The 21,334-nt window shown below is 38.3% G+C and overlaps 1 protein-coding gene across 13 annotated transcripts in view; it reads left to right on the top strand.

The window, feature by feature from the left end:
* LOC121313120 (multiple C2 and transmembrane domain-containing protein 1-like) overlaps nucleotides 1-21,334 on the top strand; it is a 151,023-nt gene that overhangs the window by 29,844 nt on the left and 99,845 nt on the right. For 12 of the 13 annotated variants that reach the window (XM_041245318.1, XM_041245336.1, XM_041245327.1 and 9 more), the window contains exon 2: nucleotides 17,753-17,867. In XM_041245318.1, coding sequence (XP_041101252.1) covers nucleotides 17,753-17,867 — 115 coding nt within the window. Of the gene's footprint in view, nucleotides 1-14,850; nucleotides 15,019-17,752; nucleotides 17,868-21,334 lie in introns of those variants that run through there. The other variant, XM_041245371.1, reaches the window with a different exon arrangement.

The following is a 21,334-nucleotide window of genomic DNA, read 5'->3' as shown; positions in this document are numbered from 1 at the left end:
CAGCAGGCAGCATCTGAACATTCCGTTTTATAAAATGTGATGAAACATAGTGATGGTCAAGCATAGGTAAGCACTGTAAAGCCCAGAGAGGTATGGTAAAGCATATTGAAAACATGGTAGGCAGTGGTAAATGCATAGAATAACCATGGGCATAGCATTGGAAAACTCAAAATTACCATGCAAAAATACCATAGTAAACTTTTATAAGGGCTGGGAACAATGAGCACTGATTTGAAAAACACAAATGGGAGTATAGGAGATGTATCAACAATAACATGCTTCAATGGAGCAGCCCCCCTCTCAGAAATGTGAGAAAAGACGATGAAGCAAATGGTGGTGGCAGGGAAGAACCGTTGCGGCTGCAGAAAGCAGCTCGAGGTAGATGCTATCTCTTCTCATTATGTTTAAAGCCTGCCACAAAATAAATGTTCTGCCGAGTGAAAACCATAAGCAGCCTTTTATGTATCATTTTTACTGCCACACTAGTACTGGTGAATAAATAGTAATTTACTGCCATTGCACTTCAATGCCACAGATTTACACTTGCAGTCATGGTGATAGTATGTATTAATTCATTGAAATGCATTCTTACATTAGGCTGCTTGTGATGCAGTATCTAGTTTCAAGCACTTCCTGTGGGCCTGTAGCAGCAGCATACAGATAAAGGCATATACTGTAGCACTCATAATATGAAAAGAAGATGAAAACCAGGTGCGTGGGATAAATTAGGGGAAAACTACTTCATTAAAATCGCTCAAAAACATATTTAAATGAGTTTAACAGGATGGCGTGTATGGCGACTTCCGACCCTAAAGAAATACTCAGTACTGCCAGGTGAAATGTGAATTACGCTGTTGCACAGTTTAATCAATAAACAGAAAATAAAAGGTTGAACAAGCGAAAAACACTTTGTAAAATAAAACGGCACAGTAGCCAAAACGAACAGACAAACAAAACGTACTAACACTAAACAGACAGACAAACGAGTGGACGAACAGACAAACACGGTGAGTTTAAATCAGTTATTTACTTTAGGTTTTACTTTCTCCTTCTCCACACCTGTTCTCCACTCACCAAACACACAACCCCGGGTGAGTAAAAACATGCTGCTTTTATGCAGCTGTACCGAGACTTGATTGCTAATCAATCATTCAATTGGAGTCTCGGTACAACTGCACGTGAATTAATAAAAGTGCAATTCCCTGTGCTCACATATTATTACATTTTACCTGCACGTGAAGTGCTGTGCAATCCTTGTGCCTAAATACAAATATACATTTTAAACACTTGTGGTAGACAGACCCATTTATATCCCGTTTACCAATGACTATACAACAACATTAACACACTACACGTAACATAAAACACAAATAAATAGCCCAGGGGCAGGGCACTTTGCCACAATGAGGAATAAAAAATGTTTACTGTTAGACCAATCAGTGTTTACATTTAAAAACTACACTTTAGGGTGCACTGTTCAAACTTTTGACAGAGAAGAAGTTACCTGTATTGTCAAGAGGCCAACCGCCGTACAAAATAAAAAGGCACCCAATTGAATTTCTTTGTAAATGCATCCCTCAAAAACATGGATATACTGTAGAGCAAAGAGATGACTGGCCAGCAGCAAAGGTACATGTTAACAATGCCAGGTTGCATAACAGGCCAACTCTATTAAGGATAATTCTAAGATGGAGGTTCATGTGTTATTTTTTCTTAAAGTCCTTCCTCAACTGAATGAAGTTAGACACAGCAAATTATATTCCCTGCATATAAAATGTTTCTGTTTAGGAAAATACAAATTAATGTGAGAACATCAGAGCCAATGTGGAGCAATATTTATCAGGTTTCAATAAACACATCAACAAGCAAACCGAAACTATTACACATTTCATGTTTATTGTTCTTCATTACTTCTCCAAAAATGCTGTTTCAAAGATCCTTTAAAATCCTTAGCCAGCTGTCACGACTTCTGTCCACAAAAATAGACACTGACAGCTTTGTAATTATAAAAGAAAGCTAAACAGCTGTCATTTCAAAAGGCAGGCGGTCTGTTCTGTTGCAGTTTACAAGGCGGGTAGGTGAATTAATCCAATACTGTTACCTCAAGGTAACAATAGTAGACCACCTCACTTCGCAATGGTTCCTCTTTTTTGATCCGAAAGTATGATTTCTCTCCACCCACCTCTGTGTAATGTTGAGGTGGGATAAGACTGGCGAATCAAAACTTTGGCTTATTGCAGTAAGCATTCAGCAGTGCGTGTGCAGGCTTTAAACAGCTTTTTCTCACATCCAGACACATTCCTAACTCAGACTGCTTCGGCTGCTGAATGGAAAGCAGACCTTCTCGCTCCAGCAGGGCAGAGCCTGTCTGTATGTATGAACGCTTCTGTGTTTTTCCTCTTATTTCAGAATGATGTTAAGAAAATTAAAAGGCTGTGGTTTGTGTTTGCTTGAACAACTAATGAGAATGATTTTTTGGAAAATGAGACGCTTATTTGAAATGGCGCTTGTTAATGTTCGTTGTTCAGATTGGCATTAAAGGCACTGCAAGCTGTAATACAATTCATTGTAAGTGACGATATTACTGCAGATATTACTTTTAAAAAAGCTTGTTGTGGTTGTTGTTGTTGTTGTTGTTGTAAGTTCAGGTTCTGTACATTTGATTAGCTTAAATTGAGTTTTCAAATGGAATGATACACTTTTTAATACAATGATTATCTTAACACAATGTAAAGTTTCCGAAGCTTGAATAAAACCAGTAGACTTTGCTTCAATTCAATAATCTGGATAGCATTTAAATGCAGAAGAAATTATTTCCCTTATGCATACTACAATTTATATTAGAAACAGTCAGTTGATATGTACACTGTACCTTTTGAAATAAATGTAGATTTTGTGTGCTGTTTATTTTATATGAGGAAAATATGCTTGTTAAGAATGTGTACTTTAAAAAAAAAAAAGTTTAGTGAAAAAAATGCTTTGATGTACTGTATGACAAAAAGGATAGAGAGAGAAAGAGAGAGAGAGAGAGAGAGAGAGAGAGAGAGAGAGAGAGAGAGAGAGAGAGAGAGAGAGAGAACTGAGCTGAAAGGTAGAGATTGGAAGGGAGAAGCATAGAAGGGCAGGAAGTGAAGTACCCTGCCGAGAAGCAGCTTCCATCACCAGCCATGCAGACCTGTCCAGCTGGGGATGAGATTGCAACTAATGCAATAAAGTCTGAATGCTAGCAGACCAATATTATCGTTGAAAATTAGGTAAGGCCATACCCCCTCTTGGTGTTGTTCTCTGGGGGATATCCTTGCGGATTCTGCGAAGCTGTTTGTTCCAAATAAATGATGAAACTACTTTGTCTAGAGTGATGAAATTTTTTTGGTTTATGAAAACAGGAATACATTGAAAAAGGTAAAGTAATTTAGGGAGTGTGTTCATTTGGACAGAATTAATGCTGGCAGCAAGTGATAGAGTGGACCAACAAAGAAAGTTTTGTCTAATATGCTCTAGTAGAGGAGTAAAATTAGATTTAAAAAGTTTTTGTACAAGTGGGTAACAGAATTACCCAGGTAAGTGAAGTTATTGAGTGGTGAGTGAAGTACTCAGGCTGCGTGTTGTTTGTGTGAACTGAGGCTGATGGGGAGGGATACAACAGTTTGAGCCATGAAATAAAATTGTGACCAAAGCAAACCTGTGCAGAGTAGCAAATAAATAATCCCACTCAACACGATGGAATGACTTCTCCGCATCAGATGAAACAACAACCTCAGGCAAGGGGGAAGTCAGAGCATATATAACATTGAACACTCGTCTTAAAATATGAATTCTACCCTGTTCAAACTCTGTCTGGGCAGAGGAGATTATAGAGAGGAGAACTGATTCAAGATGGTGGGCTAGGATATTAGCAAGAATTTTAAAGTCTGCATTAAGCAGAGATAGAGGTGGTACCTCAACCGCATTCAAGAGGGTTTTTATTCTGTTTCAGTAGTAGTGATATGGAGGCTTGGCACATGTTGGAAGTAAAGACAGAGGTGACAAAGATTCTGTAAACACATCACTCAACAAAGAAGATAGACTATTGCTATATTTCTTATAAAATTCTATGGGAAACCCATCTGGGCCATGAGATTTACCACTCTGCATTGATCAAACAGCCTGAGATATTTCATCTGGAGATAATGGTTCCTCTAGGTGAGCTTTAGATTGTGGATCAACAGTCAGACAGAAAGGTTCTCAAAAAACAACTCAATTAACAAAGGATCTGAGGACGACTCCGATGTGTAGAGAGCAGAGTAAAAATGTTTAAATTGATCATTGATCTCCTGTTGGCCTTTTGTAGGCTGGTTAGGTGGTACATTAATTTGCGAGATCGGATGTGAGGTTGCCGACTGGTGTAACTGGTGTGCCACCATGTTCATATATTGGAAATCAAGATTTAGTTATTAATTGTTCAGCCTGTTTTGTGGAGAGCAGGTCAAATTCAATTTGCAAGGACAATCTTTGTTTATAGAGATCTGGATTTGCAGAGTTAGCATGCTGTTGATCCAACAGTAAAACAAGGTCAGTTATTTCAGATAGCCAACCTGTTCGGACTTTATTTGCTCTAGCACTGAAGTAAATTATTTGGCCACATAAGTATGCCTTTAGGGTTTCCCATAGGGTAGCCGAGGATATTCCAGGAGTTGAGTTTGTTTCCATGAAAAGGTCTATATGGTAGGAAATAAAATGGACAAAGTTTTGATCGGACAGCAGGAGGGGGTTAAACCTTCACGAGCGACAGGGTTTTATGTGATTGGGGAACATTAGCTTCAAAGTCAAGGCGCATGATCTGAAATTACAATGCTGTGGTAAGTACACAAGTGGACAATGGGAAGAACATTTTTATCTATAACAAAAATCAATAAGGGAATAAGTCTGATGGACAGGTAAAAAAAAAAAGGAGTACTGCCGAGCTGATGGAAAAAGAAAGCGCCATGGGTTATACCATAGGTTTGAAGAAATGAATGAATTGCCAAGGCTGTCATCCCAGTTGGGAGCGTAAACATTGGCTAAAATTAATGAGCAGTCAAAAAGAGTACCAGTAACAAACAATATAACGACCATTCGGGTCTGCAGTCATTTTTTTTTATACTGATTTTAGTTGAAATATCAAAAACATGAAACAAACACTAGACAAGGTATCTTTTGATCAATTATGATCAATGTTCAAAAACAAACTAATATCCTGAACAGGGTCTGGTCTAAACTGGTTTACTGACAGACTGCTGTACCAGTAAGCCATCTTTGAATCGTGTATGCAGTAGTAAGACATTGGTTCTGTTTTTTTGATTGGCTGGTCAGGTTCCACAGCGTTAAATTGTATAGATTGTAAATGATGGTATAGAGTGTTCCTTGTAATGAAATATATTATAACAATATAATATAGCGTGTAGTGTTAAATACAGAGCTTGAATCCTAAATTGACATCTAAGACTTGTTTGGATTGGGATCTGTTTGTAATATATGTGTTTGATACACTGTGAGACGTAACTGTTCACTGTTTAAATCTCATCTTGCACATCCAAAAACAGTCGGAACAGAGGCTCGTTTTCATAATAATAACTTTCCACAAGACCTATTGCAAGCATCAAAACTCAGTTTAAGGGTAAGTACTTCACTTCCTGTGTCATTACACTTCCTGTGCTTTAACAGTGAGAACCCCACAAGCCTAGGCCCCAGAGTGGTCCTAATACCTGCAGAACAAGAAATGAACAGGGACAGGAAACCAAGTGTTTATCCCTGGACACACAGAACCCTATTTAGCAGGAAGGGCGATGGCAAATTCTCAGAAAATAATAAAACCATTTTAATAATTGTATACAACTAACAAGGAACAGCTGGGAACATATATAGTGCATTGTTCTGATAAATTCCATGATAATTTTATGCTGTTGAAATTGATGTATTCCTTATAGGAGTTGTTTCTGCATTTCTTGTTAATTAAGACCCATGGTGTTATCCAGTGAAAGTTACAATATGTACAGCGAGTTGATTGTGAGAATGTTGCTGTTCTAATTAGATGTAAGGACTGAGCCCCATCACTCCTGCTGGTGTCTGAGGAGTTCAGTAACGCACAAAGGGATGAAATGAAGAGCAATTGTCTCTGTGGGCTGAAAACACACTGTCTGCATCACATATATAAAGGCTCAGGGCAGCATGTGCTATAAGAGTTTATTACAGGAATTAAGCCAAACATACAGAGGGGCAAAGGTGCATGACGGGAGTGCAATTCATTTAACTGAACCAATTAAGAGTTTAGCAAAACAGAACAGGTTCAGTGTACATTAATATGTAACAGTGCATAAGTATTAAAGAATGAGTCTCAAACACAAAGTATATATTATTATTATTATTATTATTATTATTATTATTATTATTATTATTTTTAGTTTGTAGAGTTATGGATTTTTAGTGTACTGTACAAGTTGAAAGACGTGCAGGGCAGTCATTCAAGGACAGTTTTATCAGTGGTGGCTTACAGGACTATAGGGTTCATGTGGAGCTGTCCAGTTGTTCAGTGCTGAAATCAATCCATAGGGAAAGACACATTGTTTTCTCAACCTGCGGTTTAATAGAAGACAAATGGTGTTTACTGTTTGGGTTGGTTCAAGCTCAGTGACAAATTGTCTTTGACAGAATTTGACAAGACGGTGAGTGGTTCAATGTATAAATGGAATGTCCAGACAGTAGTTTCCCAATACAGAACGTCTGTGTTTATTTGGATAATTCAAATAACAATCTGCCATATCTAATAATAATAATAATAATAATAATAATAATAATAATAATAATAATAATAATAATAATAATAATAATAAATACACAATACCAGTTAAATACAATCCAATTCTTTGTGCACAGAAAGTGTGCAGTGTCCGAAACCAACCTCCTCCCTGCAATAAGCTCATTGCCATGGTTTATCCAGTCGCTGCTGACATAAACGCGCTTTCCCCAAGACAGATGACATCTGGTTTCCACCTACCATCGAGTCTACCAGTTGAGGGAAAAACACACAATCAGCCGTCGGGAGGGAGATTTACAGCTCAAATACTTTCGCTCTCTGTCACACAGTCGAATGGCAAATGTGTTTAAATAAAACATTGAAGTAGTAAAGGACATACCTTTGTTTTGCCTTCATTAATTATTCTTCCTGATTTCCATTTGTAAGTGAATTGTCTGAGCCTAAGTAACATAGCTCAATGAAACGGCATAAACATAGCATTAAACAAATTTAAACTATGCATAGTGTGTGTTTTCTATCTTTTTAAATTGGCAGGGATGGGGTTAATTTCCCCTACCTGCCTCGGTTTATTGTGTTCAGGTGGCTGGGGTTGATTAGTTGATTAGGTTAATTAACGATCAATCAGCGCCCAGCCACCTGACATAAAAGGAGGCCTCTGCTTCTCATGTGGGAGGAGGGAGTTGAGGAAGCAGGTTGGTGTTTTGTTGGTTGTGATTTTTCAATTTTCTAAATCCAGTGAAGGCATTGCCCAGCCTGGAAACCTTTATTTTGTACATTTTGCTTTTTGTCTTTCTTTTTGTGTTTCAATCCCTTTGTTTTGGCCATTGTGCCTTTTTATTTTTGTATCTATTTATAATAAAAGTATATTTTTTTGAACTGCAGTCTGTCTCTGGGCCTCTATCCACTCGCCAGCCTGCCACAATCTCATTAACCTTTAATAGAAATAAAATGAAAGGGCTGATGTTAAATTAAGTATTCTCCTAATTATAACTCAGTAAAAGCAAAGGTAGTGTTGGTAAATAAATCATTAGCACTCCTGTCCTGTTTGAGATGCTACTAAATACAGTATTGTATTGGTATGAAAAGAAATGCACCGTTAATCAGCAGTTAATGAAAGCAGAATGTGCCAATAATAAATTAGGATGGGCTTGCTTTTCATCACTCACACTCATAGTACTAATGCTAATATTCACAAACACAGCCACAGGCTTGTTAACAAGAGGAAAACAAACATTGTGACTCTAAACACACCATCCTTTTTCTGCAGCAGACATGACATGGCATGACAAAACAGACATGTGTGCAATCTTATTGATAACTATACACAGTCCGCTGCTGTTGTTACGTATGGTTTTGAATCCAGTACAGAATATTAAATGAATTCCAAAAACTGTGTATTCACACTGTATATATGTCTAGTCATAAAAAGACTACAGCGCTGAACAATTGTGAGATTAGACCAGGAACTGTTTTGATTAAACCTATACTCTCACCTCTCGCAATTTCCTTCAGGTGCAAAGTCTATTGAAAAGGGTGACACCACACTCTGACACATATCTTGGCCACTTAACAGTGTTCTCTTTATTAACCTTTCCCCTATTGTCAATGAAAGTGCCAAGGGACTAATACAGATGTGTTGTGGTTAGTAAGAGCGACAGATGGATACAGTGAAGCAGTATACAATCGCAGTGTAATGACATGTTTCATAATATGCAGCTCGCAATATGGCATGTAATCACAACAGATGTGGCCCTAGTGTTATGAAATGCACCACAATGTATACAGTGTTAGTTTAAATAGCCTGTTTAATTCAAAAAAAGCACTGGAGACAGCCTTGTGAACCGAAGGGTCTAGCTGCAATCAGACCACATAGTTTACAGCACAGGAAGGGATTAGGTACCAGAAAGCAGAAGCAAATTTGATTTACAAAAAGAAAAAAAAGCAACAAAACTGTAATTTGCCAGACTGAAAAGCAAGCAACAAAACAGAAAATTGTCCACCATGTCCATGGTTACCACGCCTCTAAATCATTTTATGTACAGTTGTGTATTTTTTATGGAAAAGATTGAGATAAAAAAGGGGTTTATTAGTCCCCTGGCTTCATTAAGCAGGCTGTAAAGCTCCTGATGGCTGCTTTTTCATTTCTGTCTTTAAGATATATTGCACCATAAACTATGCAGCCCTAACAGTGCTAATATACTGTGGAACTGAGTGCAGTAGAAGCGGGTGACAAAAGACCCTGCAAAGAACAGAATGACTGAGAAAAGAGATTAAACACAAATACACCCAGTGTATAAAACATTAGGAATACCTTCCTAATATTGACTTGTACCCCCTTTAGCCCTCAGAATAGTCTCAATTCATCAGGACATGGACTCCATAAGGTGTCAAAAGCGTCCCACAGGGATGCTGGCCCATGTTGACTCCAATGCTTCCCACAGTTGTCAAGTTGTCTGGTAGTGGATCTCTACTCCGAATAGCTCGTTCCATCTCATCCCACAGATGCTCAATTGGATTGAGATCTGGTGACTGGGCAGGCCACTGCAGTAAGCTGAATTCACTGTCATGTTCGTGGAACCATTCCTGGTCAATCCTAGCCTTGTGGCATGGGGCATTACCCTGCATTCAAACTTTGCTCCACTTTTATCAAGGGGCCCAATGTGTGCCATGAAAACACACCCCACACCATCACACCACCACCACCAGCCTGCTGCGTTGATACACGGCATGATGGATGCATGTACTCATGTGGTTTTCTCCATACCCTAGTCCTCCCATCAGCATGAAACCATAGGAACCGGGATTCATCAGACCAGGCAATGTTTTTCCAATCCTCCAGTGTCCAGTGTTTCCGTTCCTTAGCCCACTGCAACCACAGTTTCTTGTGTTTTGCTGAAATAAGTGGAACTCTGTTAGGTCGTCGGCTGCCATACCCCATTCATGTCAAGGTACAACGAGTTGTGCATTCTTTTATAGGTCTTTTGGCACCAATGTTGTACTGCAATGTCAGTTGACAAACTGTAGCCTGTCTGTTCCTCTCCACAATTTGTGTCAGCCTCCTTTGGCCTCTTTCATCAATGAGCCATTTTCGACCACTGGCCTGCCGTTGGCTGGATGTCCTTTGGGTGGTGGACCATCCTTGATACACACGGGAAACTGTTGAGCATGGAAAACCTAGCAGCGTTGCAGTTCTTGACACACTCAAACCGGCGCGCCTGGCACCTACTACCATACCCTATTCAAAGGCACTTAAATCTTTTGTCTTGTCCATTTACCCTCTGAATGGCACACATACACAATCCATGTCTCAATTGTGTCAAGGCTTAAAAATCCTTCTTTAACCTGTCTCCCCTTCATCTACACTGACTGAAGTGGTTTTAACAGTTTACATCACTAAGGGATCATAGCTTTCACCTGGCTTCACCTCATCAGTTTAGTTCATGGAAAGAGCAGGTGTTCCTAATGTTTTGTACACTCAGTGTATATTCAAACGTTTAAGCTGGTTTTGGAGCCCTATGGATATGATATGGGGGGGGGGAGTGCTCTGTGTATATTCTCTTAGACTTGTAACTTAAATACATTCACCAATAATGATCAATCATAGGTTCATTACAAGAAACTTAAAGAGTTCAAGTCAAACCTGTATTGCCTTTTGGATGAGCTACGACTAGATTTTTTTTCCCCAGTATTTTACAGCACCACTTATTTTTGTGATAGTTGGGGATAATCAGGTATTGGTGGATGAAGCAATTCAGGGTGGTTCCCTGGTGCTCTAAATAAAACTGTGGCTTATCCCAGAGGGGTATATGTTGATCAAATCAAGAGAAAACTTTAATTTATAGAAAACTTATCCTGTATGTTCTTTCATTAGTGGTTTGATGCACGCCCACTATTGATGTGACCTGCTGCTTTATGTGTTGTTAAAACAATAAAATGCTGTTATTTAGAGCAATGTGATATGCTTTGCCAGGGTGCATTTCCATTTACTCTTGGTCTGGGTTTTAACACCTATGCTGTGTAGAGGGGGAATGTAGTCTGGTGTGAACCCAAGAGACTCTTGGAATTTTTTCTCTGGTTCTGGGAGGTGAAAATACTCACACTGGCAGTACTAAACATAAGAACATAAGAACATAAGAAAGTTTACAAATGAGAGGAGGCCATTAGGCCCATCTTGCTCGTTTGGTTGTTAGTAGCTTATTGATCCCAGAATCTCATCAAGTAGCTTCTTGAAGGATCCCAGAGTGTCAGCTTCAACAACATTACTGGGGAGTTGATTCCAGACCCTCACGATTCTCTGTGTAAAAAAAAGTGCCTCCTATTTTCTGTTCTGAATGCCCCTTTGTCTAATCTCCATTTGTGAACCCTGGTCCTTGTTTCTTTATTCAGGTCAAAAAGTCCCTTGGGTTGACATTGTCAATACCTTTTAGAATTTTGAATGCTTGAATTAGGTTGCCGCGTAGTGTTCTTTGTTCAAGACTGAATAGATTTTTATTTCCTGCGTGCAGTACCTTACACTTTTCTCTTAAATGTCATTTGCCATGTGTCTGCCCAGTGTCTGAATTTTTAATGACCTTTGCTGCTGCAACAGTGTTTGCCACTCCTCCTATTTTTGTGTCGTCTGCGAATTTAACAGGTGTGTTTACTATACCAGAATCTAAATCATTAATGTAGATTAGGAATAGCAGAGGACCTAATACTGATCCCTGTGGTACTCCACTGGTTACCACACTCCATTCTGAGGTTTCTCCTCTAATCAGTACTTTCTGTTTTCTACTTTCTGTCACTCCCTAATCCATGTACATGTGTTTCCTTGAATCCCTACTGTGTTCAGTTTGAGAATTAATCTTTTATGCAGGACTTTGTCAAAAGCTTTTTGGAAACCTAAATAAACCCTGTCATATGCTTTGCAATTATCCATTATTGATGTTGCATCCTCATAAAAATCAAGCAGGTTAGTTAGACACGATCTCCCTTTCCTAAAACCATGTTGACTGTCTCCCAGGATACTGTTACCATGTAGGTAATTTTCCATTTTGGATCTTATTATAGTTTCCATAAGTTTGCATATAATAGAAGTCAGGCTTATTGGTCTGTAGTTACCTGGTTCAGTTTTGTTTCCCTTTTTGTGGATCGGTATTAGGTTTGCAATTTTCCAGTCTGTCGGTACAATCCCTGTGTCAAGAGACTGCTGCATGATCTTGGTTAGCGGTTTGTAAATAACTTCTTTCATTTCTTTGAGTACTACTGGGAGGATCTCATCTGACCCAGGGGATTTGTTTATTTTAAGAGCTCTTAGTCCCCTTAACACTTCTGCCTTGGTTACACTAAAGTTATTTAAAGCTAGATAGGAACTGGTTGACATGTGGGGCATGTTGTCCGTATCCTCCTTTGTAAAAACTTGTGAAAAGTAAAAAATGTATTATATTTGCTATTTTTTTTCTTGGTCTATGATTTTGCCATTAGACGTTTAACCTCCTCTTTGAATGTTCCCCTGCTGTTGTAATATTGGAAAAACATTTTGGAATTGGTTTTAGCCCTCTTAGCAATGTTCATTTCTATTTCTCTCTTGGCCTTTCTAACTTCCTTTTTGACTTGCATTTGCAGTTCTGTGTACTCTTTCTGTGTACTTTGTTTTTGGTCCCTTTTAAACGCTCTGTAAAGTGCCTTTTTTCACTGAATATTTTTTGTTAATTGATCTATTAAACCATTTTGGCAATTTAGTTTTACATTTAGATTTGTCTACTTTAGGGATGTAATTGTTTTGCGCCTCTAGTACTACATTTTTGAAGAACAGCCATCCTTTTTCTGTGGATGTTTTCTCTATTTTACTCCAATCTAGTCTCTGTTAGTCTCTTTTTCATACCTTCATAGTTTGCTTTTCTAAAATTGTAAACCTTAGCTTTAGTCATTACTTTTGGGGTTTTAAAAAGCACTTCAAAGGAGACCATGTTGTGGTCTGAGTTTGCTAGTGGTTCTCCGACCTCTGTTTTTGTTATTCTGTCTTCGTTATTTGAAAAGACTAAATCAAGGCATGCCTCCCCTCTAGTCTGTGCCTTGACAAATTGTGTAAAGAAGCAGTCATTTGTCATTTCCAAAAATTCAATTTCATCCGTCGTGCTCCCCACCGGGGTTTGCCATTTTATATAGGGGAAGTTGAAATCCCCCATTAGTATTGCTTCTCCTTTGCTACATGCATTTCTAATGTCATTGTAATCAAATTATTTTGCTCCCCGTCTGAATCTCGCAGTCTATAGCATGCTCCTATTATTATGCCCTTTGAATTTGTGTCTGTTATTCTGAACCATATTGATTCAGCTTTATTTTCTTTGTCCAGGTTTAACACCTGGGCTTCAAGACTGTTTCTTATGTATAGTGCTACCCCTCCAAGCCCTATTTGGAAATTCAGAAACGACTTAATCCTGGACAGAGCTGGTTTTTTGAGCCGGTCATATGCAACGAGTCCCCACACAGCACAGACGTTCTGATGGCGTGTGAGTGTCCTCTGATCTCGCAAGCCTAAAGCCAGAACCGCTTTTACACTGCCGTTTTCTCATCCCCCACCCTGGCAGCGTTGGAGCCAATGTGACGCCCCAGGAAAAGTTTGGCCTCTTTGCACAGTCTGGACGCGAACTGGCGCCATCCAAGCTGCTCCCAGCGGCAGCGCTTTAACTGGATGAGCCACTCGGGGACCCTGCATAGAGTTTTTTTTTTTTTAATGATTTGCAGAGCTGGTTTTACAACCCTTTCCCCATACCAGTGATTTAGGTTTTAAGACTGCTACGTCAGCACTCACATATCCATTACCCAGATACACATCAGTCACGTTTACTGCTCTTATGTTAAGAATAAAATCAATCCCCATTATATAGATGTAACAAATTAATGCACTTACCCGTCACACGCGATTTCCGACTCTGTCATCAGTTTTCTGATACAAAGCCCATCTCTTCAATGTTAGAATTTATGCTGTGGTATTGTAACAGTTATTATTAAACAGTTTTAATACCGTGATGTGTTTTTAAAAAATCTGTGATCTTTAATTGTTTTGTGTGTTTTTATTTGCAAATGAACTGTGACATTCAGGCTTTATCAAGTGCTATATTCTGCAAACATTTGGTTTTCATTTTGCTGTTGGGTCATTAACAGGGAATTTTACATACTGTTACAATACATACCAGATTTAAAAGTATGTATTGTATTACAGTCCACACACACACAGTCATTTCATTGATAACTGAAACCATCACGGTGTTTACCAATATATTTTGAGAGGATTCTTTTGTTGTTGTAATTTTGTGAAGGGTCTTGGATTTAAATGGGATTGCACTTGCATGCCGTTTCTAGCATGATGAGTCGGTGTGAAAGAAGCGTGAATGAGGACATGGTTATCAAAGCTAACCAAACTGAAGGAAACACTTTGCTTACGCAGAGCCGTGGGCTGAAGCCAAAGCGTCACCGCTTACACTTCTTCAGGGCAGGTGAGAAAACGAGTCATTACCAGAACCTGAAACAAGGCCTCTGTGTATCGAAGTCATTTATTTCTAGACTGGCAGGCTTGATAAAAATGTCCGCTCAGGCCATGACTTGTATAGTATGTATTTGGCAGTACAAATAGAATGCTTAATGTGCAGCACAACCTAAAGTTTTTGGGGACATCTACTGTATGCAGGGATTTAAAATGTGACATCTTTTTTGTCATGTCTACGGCCTGACACTGCATTGTGCTCTTCAATAAGGTGCCCTTCATTCTCTTGTGACAGAGCCATTGCCAAACCAGCATGCCCACATTCCCTTACAAGCAGCTACAGCAGTAGTGGCACAAGCTTCCTCAACGTTAGAGATCTTTTTGCTTGCCAGACCACATCCTTCTCAAATAATGCAACTGTTTTTAGCACCTTTATATAACCAGTGCAGCCAGAGAAGCATCTCAACCATTGTTCTTTGAGCACATACGTAACAGCACCAGTGCTCTTTCAAAACGGTGTTTTAAAGAATGACTGAGTCACTTCCTTTATAACACTAGCAGTGTGGTTTCTGTATAGTTGCAGCTATTAGATTTTAATTACAACACTGTCAACTATCTATTTCTTGCTCGTGGACTACAACACTGGATTGTAGCTTGCTTCCCTGTTACGGAACTTGAAGATATACTGTTCCAGTGGACACAAAAGCCTATTATGTTTATCTTGATTAAAAATGTGTACAAGCACTTGTTGACAGAACAGAGGAACAGTCTGAAAAGACAGGTATGGTTCACCGTTGTTTCGTGGGCTGGATTATGGTATGGCAAGCATTCTGCTGTTTTCTGTTATGTGCTCCGAACAGAAGGTAATCCTTGTGCATTTGTAGGCTTCAGCTCCTGTATTGTGATTGTTTCATTCACTGTTACTCATGTTGGATGGGTGTTTTGAACTGAAGTCAATCCACTCAGCTACATCTATTATCAAATGCAGGAGAAACAGGGAATTGTTAGATGCAGATAATTAATATGTTAAAAATAAGGTTCTAGCATTGCGTTCCTATACAGCTTTAACCTGGAGGCTCTGTGAGATCTAATGGTTTGCTTTAAGATTTTTATGCTGAAAATTGCTGAAAATACTCAAATAATTGCTGAAAGTAGTCGCATAATTGTGAATGATTGCCTCTTGTCTGTTTTCTGTAAGTTGCTCTCTGCCTCCAGTATGCTAGGAGAGGCAAGCCTCGGTATACCCCCTTTACATTTTTTTTTTTTTGTGAATTGGAAATATATTGTGTTGTGTATATGACTGAGTAACTTGACATTTATTAACAGCACTTGATTAATTTATTCAATCAACCAGGAAACACTTGGGTGGGGATTTCAACATGTAAAAAAAACAAACCAAAAAACTGCCCTGCAACCTCACTGACTTTTCCTCACTTGTTTTATTGCGTTTCCTTAACACACTGTGTTGCGGTGACCCGCCCCTGTGTGTAGATTGTGTTTTATGTTGCATGTAGTGTGTTATTGTTGGTAATATATTGGTGCACAAGTGATCTAAAATATATAGTTGTATTTAGACACGATGATTGCACAATGACTTCATCTGCAGATAAAATGTGTATCAATATGTGAGCACGGGGAGTGCACAGATTAGTTCACATGCTGGGATTCAAGTGAATAATTAATTGGTAATTGAATCCCAGCACAATTGTGTAGCTAGATGAATGAAGCACTCACTCTGGGTTGTGTGTTCGGGATTGGAGAATGGGAGAGAGAAAGTAGGGAGTAAACTTTGAAAAAGATAAAAGTTCTGTGTAATGGTGAAAGCACTAGCTAAAACTGTTTCTTATACATTTGACCTAAATCTCATTACACTGCAGAATGTGTCTATTTTATTTACAGTAGCTTCTTTGCACTGCCAACTCAATATGCCAGACTCAAAAGTGGTTCTAATATTGCTTATCAATTCAGTATCGTAGTGTTTTGTTTTAATTTGTTGTTTCTCTCATTGTGTGACTGCAAACCCTGCTGTGCCCATGGTGAAGTTCATACGAGATGGTGCTCTTCAAATGTCTGACTGTGATCTTACTGCAGCTGGAGCATTCATTCTAACGACCAAAATGAACAATGCACTTGAATCTTGAAAATTGGTAACACATAAATTGGTGTTAATAACCACAATATAGATTTTGTTTAGACAGTGTTATAAATCTGTTTTTTTCATAACCTTTAGGAAAACTTAAGTTTGAGGGGTCACCCGTAAGGTTGCATCCCCCCGTACTCCCAACTGTGGACAGCAAATAAGAATTTTTGTTTGCAAAACCCTTGATTATTCTATTTTTAAACAGACCTTGAATTATTGCAGTTGTGTTGGACTCCTTTATCTTCTTAAAAGTTTAGAAACACTCTGTTTTTACAGCAAATACAAAACTTGTGGTTGCTGCAGAGGGGCATTCTAGCTCAAGGGGACCACATTCTGGGAAGGCTACGTCTCCATTTGTGACTGATATATAAACTGCAGGTGATGTAAATGATAATGATTGCAGAATATGTATGTGTGTGGAAAAGAGCAGTTTAACACAGAGCACATCTGGTGAGATCATGTCTAAAGGTGTGAAATGCCCTTTTTGAATTTGGCTTTCCAACTATGAATAAAATAACACATTTCTGCTTGTTTGGCTATCTGAAGGCAAAGACTATTCAACATAAATTGATAATGTTTCATTCTTTCCATTGAGATGTTTACATACACAGGGGTAGATGTACTAAAGTGTTGTGGCTGTCTCAATAGTCGGAATCGAGTTGCAAAAGAGTCGGAAGTATAGGGTAAAATGTACTAAACGAGCACAGTGCTGTTAGCAACTTTTTAGGGAATGCCATGATCTATTTTGTGTTAATTGTCTAGGCTACTATGTAGGCAAGTTAAAAATAATAATAAAAATACCCCCCCCCCCCCCCATTTAAATCATTGAAATGATTAATACAAAGGAACATTCTTGATGCAGAATGTTCTTGCCTCTGTATGTTGATACTCACCTCCCGAATCTGTCTATTGGTGGTTTTCATCACAGATGTATTGGCAAGAGCTGTTTCAGTGGTCTTAACAGTTATAAGGTATCAGAGTGTGCACATTGTCCTGAAAACTCTGGGGACATTTTAAACAAATGCAGGGATTGGAATACCCAGTAAACCCAAAATAAAATGTTATAATTTAATATAGTCAGCTCAGTGTAATATAAACCATGACAACCACGTCTCTTCTCTTTACCTTTCTCTAAGCCACCAGAGATTTGACATTGGTTTTGGAACAGGCATGCATATGGTACAAGTTGGTAGAGGGCTACTGTCATGGGTTGTGCTTGCCTCTGGAGGTCATACCACCATGCCATCTGTGAACAAGTCTTCTGGCTGAATGCCACAAGGCAGTAAGCAGACTGAATCTTTGCTTGTTTATGTTAATATGGTTGGTAAACTGTAGTGATTTTTTTCTTTTGTTTCTCCTCTCTTCAAACCTTTAGGGTATAAATACAGTCAAGCCAAGTAATGCAGATCATTCAACAGCAAATCCAGGAATGTTCCAGCTGGACATTGTATTGAAGACGGGGCATAATCTAGCCATACGGGATCGAGGAGGTAAGGCTTGGTTTGTGAGTTTGGTTTAATCAGGGAAAACCTATAGATGTGGCAGATTGGGTTCCGAAAAATAGTTTTTTATTATTAACATTTGTAAGCATTACAAATACAAATTATGGCTCTGAATTGCTATTGAATGCCACAACAAAATACCCACAGGGATCTACAGTATCACTCTTTATTCAGACACAAAGAATTACTGTAATGGGTTAAGCTTTACATAATGTTCAATTGTTATTAATAATACTTCTGATAGCATCAATACTGTAAATGATATATATATATATATATATATATATATATATATATATATATATATATATATATAAAAGTGTGCGGTAGATATGTTTTGTTGTGCAGAATGTAAAGTGTGCACAGTGTGATGTAATCTGGTTTTCTTATAATTGCACATTTAGACCTTTGCTGGTTGTAACAGAGGTATTTTTGTCTATTTATTTGCTTCTTTGAAGTTTCACACAGTAACTTTTGCAGTATATTTTTGGTTAGGGTATTCTTTTCGCATAAGAGATCATATTAATAATAATAATAATAATAATAATAATAATAATAATAATAATAATAATAATAATAATAATGTAGCCTTAGGATGGGCTTGTTTACCTTCCACAATGACAAACATCTTAAAAACAATATGTGATGATAAATGCAAATATAAAACAAGCTGGAATTCAATAGACAGCTGTAAAGTGAAACTCTGCTTGTATTGATTGAAATAAAACACAAGCTTTATATTCTTTAGTAACCTTTACTGTGTTAGCCAGTCAGCATTCATCAGTTCTCAATCAACGTTTTTATTAGAAGTATGGTGACAGATTCAATAACAGAGACCTTGAAACAAGCGAATCAATGGGGCCTCACATTTGTGATGTCATAGTCACTCATTTACCCAAGTGACTGTTGCTACATGGTTCCAAGCAAATATCATACAAGGGCGTTATGTTCACCCCTCCCCCGTGACCAGAGATTTCATGCTTCTTCAGTGGTCATCACAACCCCTAAGATCGACCCATTCCTCATCACCATCTCTGCAACAAGTGCATGAAATACTAATGACTGAATGGGTTCATTTCTTTTAGACACCTTCTAATCCACATTACCTCATGGCTACGATTAGGGCAAACGATGGTCCAACCCAATTTTAGGTACAGGTCCTAATACAGTGGTCAGACAGTGTACTCGTTATAGGATTTGTTCATCTCCTGTAACTAAACATTAACTATAAATCATTGCATCTCTAATAGTCTTTCAGTGAACACAAAGGTCCAGCTCTCCTTTCTTTAATATACAGTAGGTGGAATTTAAAATGTTTTTGCAATGTTCTGTCAATGAGAACTTTTTAAATTGTAACTAAAACGGCAGAGAAGACCAGCTGCCTTTTTATCAGAGAGAGGGTGAGGACCCCCGTGATAGTGCTCTATCACAACAGATAAGCTTCGTATCATTTTCCACAGCCTGCAAATGCTTGACAGTCCAGTCACAGTATTAGACACCCTGCTGAAAGATGTGTATTATAGGATAAATGTGATACTGTACAGTGGATGAGCCTTCAAGGAGGAATAATGTATATGCTCACTATTGAATGCAAAACCTGTTTTCTAGTATTTGCTGGCCCAGAATAATATTTCATCTAGGGTTTCTAGACCGATTTCATCTAGGGTTTCATTTGAGCTGTCATCATAAATGTAAAAATCAACTTTTAATAATAAGTTTAGTATCATGAAGATGTCCATTTAATTCTAAACACATTTTCTATGAGGATAACAAAAATACGTCAAAATAAATACAAAAAAAATATAGATTTACAGAAAATAATTTAATTAACCATTGTCTTACCCTCTAGCAAACCTTCCAGTAAGCTTAGTAATATTACAAAACAACACACCCTGACAAAGTACATTAAATATGATTTTCAGTGTTTCTTGTATCACAGCAATGCAACATGTTATTTTGTTGTAGTATTCCCTATTGCTTGAAATTGCAATTTACTTGACTAACTGCAGGAACTGCATTTGCCATTTCACTCATTGACGTTACATTCTTGTGTCACCTGCAGACCCTGAATTAATGACTTTGTTGATCCTGCATCGATTCACACCAGTTCATTGTCCTCTTGCAGAAGCTCTCAGGGACACCAACAGTATCATGTTTTCATGTTCAGTTTGGCTCCAATAACTGATAACAGATCGTGGTATATATACTTTTATACAGCAGGGAGAGGGGTTCTGTGGGGTTCCTACCTCAGAGTGTGCTAATTTAAGAGTGTGTCTCCTAGCAACGTTGTGGCGAGGTGGAAGCCCTGCACATGGGAAATATGTAGGTTATTGTATATTTTTGGGTTAATTGTTGTAAATGAATTGTTTAACTCATGTGGCGTGTCTCAGCAGAGGGTCAGTATGAAAACACAATGGTCATTGTGACCGGGGCTGCTGCAAGGCTGTTTTCATGGCACCTTTGATTTATAGTTTGTTGTATTGTGTTTTATTTTTAGTGTTTGTATAGTCTTGTACTGTCCTCTGTGCGCTACCATTGCTGGTAGCATCACATGACATTATTGTTTACTTTATGTTTGTGTTTATTAATTAAATCCCATGCGTCTGTGTCAGCGTAACAACGTCAATCTCCCTACCTCAGTCTCTTATGTGTTCTGCTCGGCCTCCTGAGGCAAGTATACCAGGACACTAGCACAAACGTATATAGCTCAAAGACTCGCTAGGGTGGAGACAATAGCTTCATCAAGAATTTTGAAGAAGAAACTTCTAGATTATATCCCTTTTAGAAACCTACTAGCTCTTCAAGTTTGAAATATAATTAGGTACAATTTCCATTGATGTTGCTGCCATATTTGTAAACCGTTTGATTGTATTGTTTCAGTCTCACTCTGAGGGCTGACAGATCTGTCACATTGCGATTCACAGAGCGATGTCAGTAGAGCTTCTGGTTGAACCACTGTGTCTGTAGAGTATTTGGTGTGTAGGATTAAGCACTCTTGTCATATGTGGCTTTTGGTATCTCGACATGCTTTAAAAATAGACACAAGTCTCATCCTCTTGTGGTTTTGATTTATGATGGACACACAAATAAATGTTTATCTCTGTGTTGGTATTCTCTCTCTCTCTCTCTCTCTCTCTCTCTCTCTCTGAGACTTGCAGGTGGAGAATTAGCCATGTCAAACAACCACTTGTCTATAATACCAGCATAAGCACTTTAATCAGATATCAAGATTTGTTCTCAATATTCGTTTTCAATATCCATTCTCATTGTCCATTCTCACTGTACATTCTCAATATCCATTCACATTATCCATTCTCACTGTAAGTTCTCATTATCCATTCTCGGTATCCATTCTTACTGTACATTCACAATACCCATTCTCATTGTCCATGTATGTGTCAGCTTCTGATATCACTGCATCACTTCTTTTTTTCTTTGTCTCCCAATTTGGAGTG

The sequence above is a fragment of the Polyodon spathula genome, chromosome 1 (assembly GCF_017654505.1).
Source record: "Polyodon spathula isolate WHYD16114869_AA chromosome 1, ASM1765450v1, whole genome shotgun sequence".
In the NCBI taxonomy this organism is placed as follows: domain Eukaryota; kingdom Metazoa; phylum Chordata; class Actinopteri; order Acipenseriformes; family Polyodontidae; genus Polyodon; species Polyodon spathula.
This window is presented reverse-complemented; position numbering and strand designations above follow the sequence as displayed.